The sequence below is a fragment of the Columba livia genome, unplaced genomic scaffold (genome assembly GCF_036013475.1).
Source record: "Columba livia isolate bColLiv1 breed racing homer unplaced genomic scaffold, bColLiv1.pat.W.v2 Scaffold_140, whole genome shotgun sequence".
Taxonomy (NCBI): Eukaryota; Metazoa; Chordata; class Aves; order Columbiformes; family Columbidae; genus Columba; species Columba livia.
Window position 1 is genome coordinate 628,711 of NW_027043036.1, and position 2,263 is coordinate 630,973.

General features: G+C 52.9%; 1 protein-coding gene across 1 annotated transcript; it reads left to right on the top strand.

Moving 5' to 3' along the window:
* Positions 1 to 1,287: 1,287 nt before the first annotated feature.
* Positions 1,288 to 1,871, top strand: LOC135577795 (olfactory receptor 14J1-like; the record flags this gene model as incomplete). The annotated part of the gene is made up of 2 exons (XM_065047916.1): positions 1,288 to 1,749; positions 1,863 to 1,871. Coding segments are annotated over 2 exons (471 nt in total), but the record flags the coding sequence as incomplete, so codon positions are not given.
* Between the last annotated feature and the right edge of the window lie 392 nt (positions 1,872 to 2,263).

The following is a 2,263-nucleotide window of genomic DNA, read 5'->3' on the forward strand; positions in this document are numbered from 1 at the left end:
TCTGGGTGTGCAGTGGGAGATGGAGATTTATTTCTCTCTTTGGAGAAGACACTGAGACCCCAGTTCTCGTTAGGACGTGTCTGAGCTGCTCCTGAGCCCCTGCACACACAGAGCTGCCCCTGGGCAGTGCCAGGAGGTGTGAGCAGGACAGAGCTGAGCACACAGCGGGTGGGACGGGGTCTGTGACACTGACAGGGAGCAGACCAAGGACAGACACACAGCTGCAGGCAGCACAGGCATGGGCAGGGAGTGGGAGCTACAACCTAAAATGCTGCGGAGGTTAATTCAGGCCCCCCTGCCATCCCCTGCAGTGCAGACACATTTCCCAGTGCAATCCCTGGTCTCCTCTCCTCCCCAGCAGACCCTCTGCCCCAAAGCCATGGGGTCCAGGTCACGAGTCTCCACCTCAGCAGCTGGACCTCCAGGTGAAGGGTTCCTGGAACGTGGTACACAAAAAAGGTGCTAAAAGTACTTGCTCTCCAGTGTCATTATGTGAGTGGCAGCAGCACAGCCGGGTCAGGAGAAGGTTCCACAGCATGCCCGTCTGCCTTTCTGTCCTTGCTTTATTTTCTGGTAGCACTGCAGTGTCTTCCCTGTTTCTCCACCTGTCCCTGGTGCTCTTGCTCTCTGGGGTTGGGGTGTGAGTGTGGGTAAGTTTTTGTTCTGACACCAACACAGGGGTCTTGACCCAGAGGTGTGTGCATAGTATCTAGATGCCTAAGCTGCATTTTAAGCTGTGATGAACTGTGTTTTTCAGTTGATAGAAAGAGAATTGGCTGAAACATCCTTCCATCAGGGAGGAGGTTTTCCGTGGGAAACAGCATGTTTATTTTCCTCAGAGAAGTCCCCTCTAATTTGTCACTGCCTTTTCCTCCTTGCACAGGTCCTCATGCCCACAGGCAGCCAATGTCCAACAGCAGCTCCATCACCCAGTTCCTCCTCCTGCCGTTCACAGACACACGGGAGCTGCAGCTCTTGCACTTCTGGCTCTTCCTGGGCATCTACCTGGCTGCCCTCCTGGGCAACGGCCTCATCATCACCACCATAGCCTGGGACCAGCACCTCCACACCCCCATGTACTTCTTCCTGCTCAACCTCGCCCTCCTCGACCTGGGCTGCATCTCTACCATTGTCCCCAAATCCATGGCCAACTCTCTGTGGGATTCCAGGGTCATTTCCTATGCAGGATGTGCTGCCCAGGTCTTCTCTTTTTGTTTCTTGCTTGGTTCAGAGTATTTTCTTCTCACCGTCATGTCGTACGACCGCTACGTTGCCATCTGCAAACCCCTGCACTACGGGACCCTCCTGGGCAGCAGATCTTGTGTCCACATGGCAGCAGCTGCCTGGGCCACTGGGTTTCTCAATGCTCTGCTGCAAACAGCCAATACATTTTCACTGCCCCTGTGCAAGGGCAATGCCCTGGGCCAGTTCTTCTGTGAAATCCCCCAGATCCTCAAGCTCTCCTGCTCACACTCCTACCTCAGGGAAGCTGGGTTTCTTCTAGTTGGCTTTTCTTTTGCTTTTGGGTGTTTTGTGTTCATTGTGGTGTCCTATGTGCAGATCTTGAGGGCCGTGCTGAGGATCCCCTCTGAGCAGGGACGGCACAAAGCCTTTTCCACCTGCCTCCCTCACCTGGCCGTGGTCTCCCTGTTCCTCAGCACTGCCATGTTTGCCTACCTGAAGCCCCCCTCCATCTCCTCCCCAAGCCTGGACCTGGTGGTGTCTGTTCTGTACTCAGTGGTGCCTCCAGCAGTGAACCCCCTCATCTACAGCATGAGGAACCAGGAGCTCAAGGATGCCCTGTGGAAACTCATATCTTACAATTTCCTGAAGCAATAAACTACCCATCTGCTTCTACATAGGAGTTTTAGAGTAACTAATTACAGGCCCAGCCTGTCATCTGGATTTTCTGTTGTTGTTGGTAGTTTTTTTATTGTGATAATATTGTCATCCCATTTCTTAATCCACTGTCTGCTTTTCTTTTATAACTACTGGTTGTGTAAATGAGGAGCCGTGCTCTCCTTGTCTCTGAAAAAAATAAAGGGCTCTTTAGTGACTTGTTTTTCACTATATCCTTCCTGCAAGGCCTTATGGAACTGCAGGGACAGTTCTTGTGTTCATGGGAGGAGGGAAAAGAGTCCATCCTGGCAGCCCTGCCAGGGAGCAGCAGCGCTTGTTCTTCCAGAGCTGTTCTGGTTCCACTCCCACACTCTCCTTCTCATCCCTGGTGTTGGTGCAAGGCCTGAGTGCTCTGGCAGCTTGG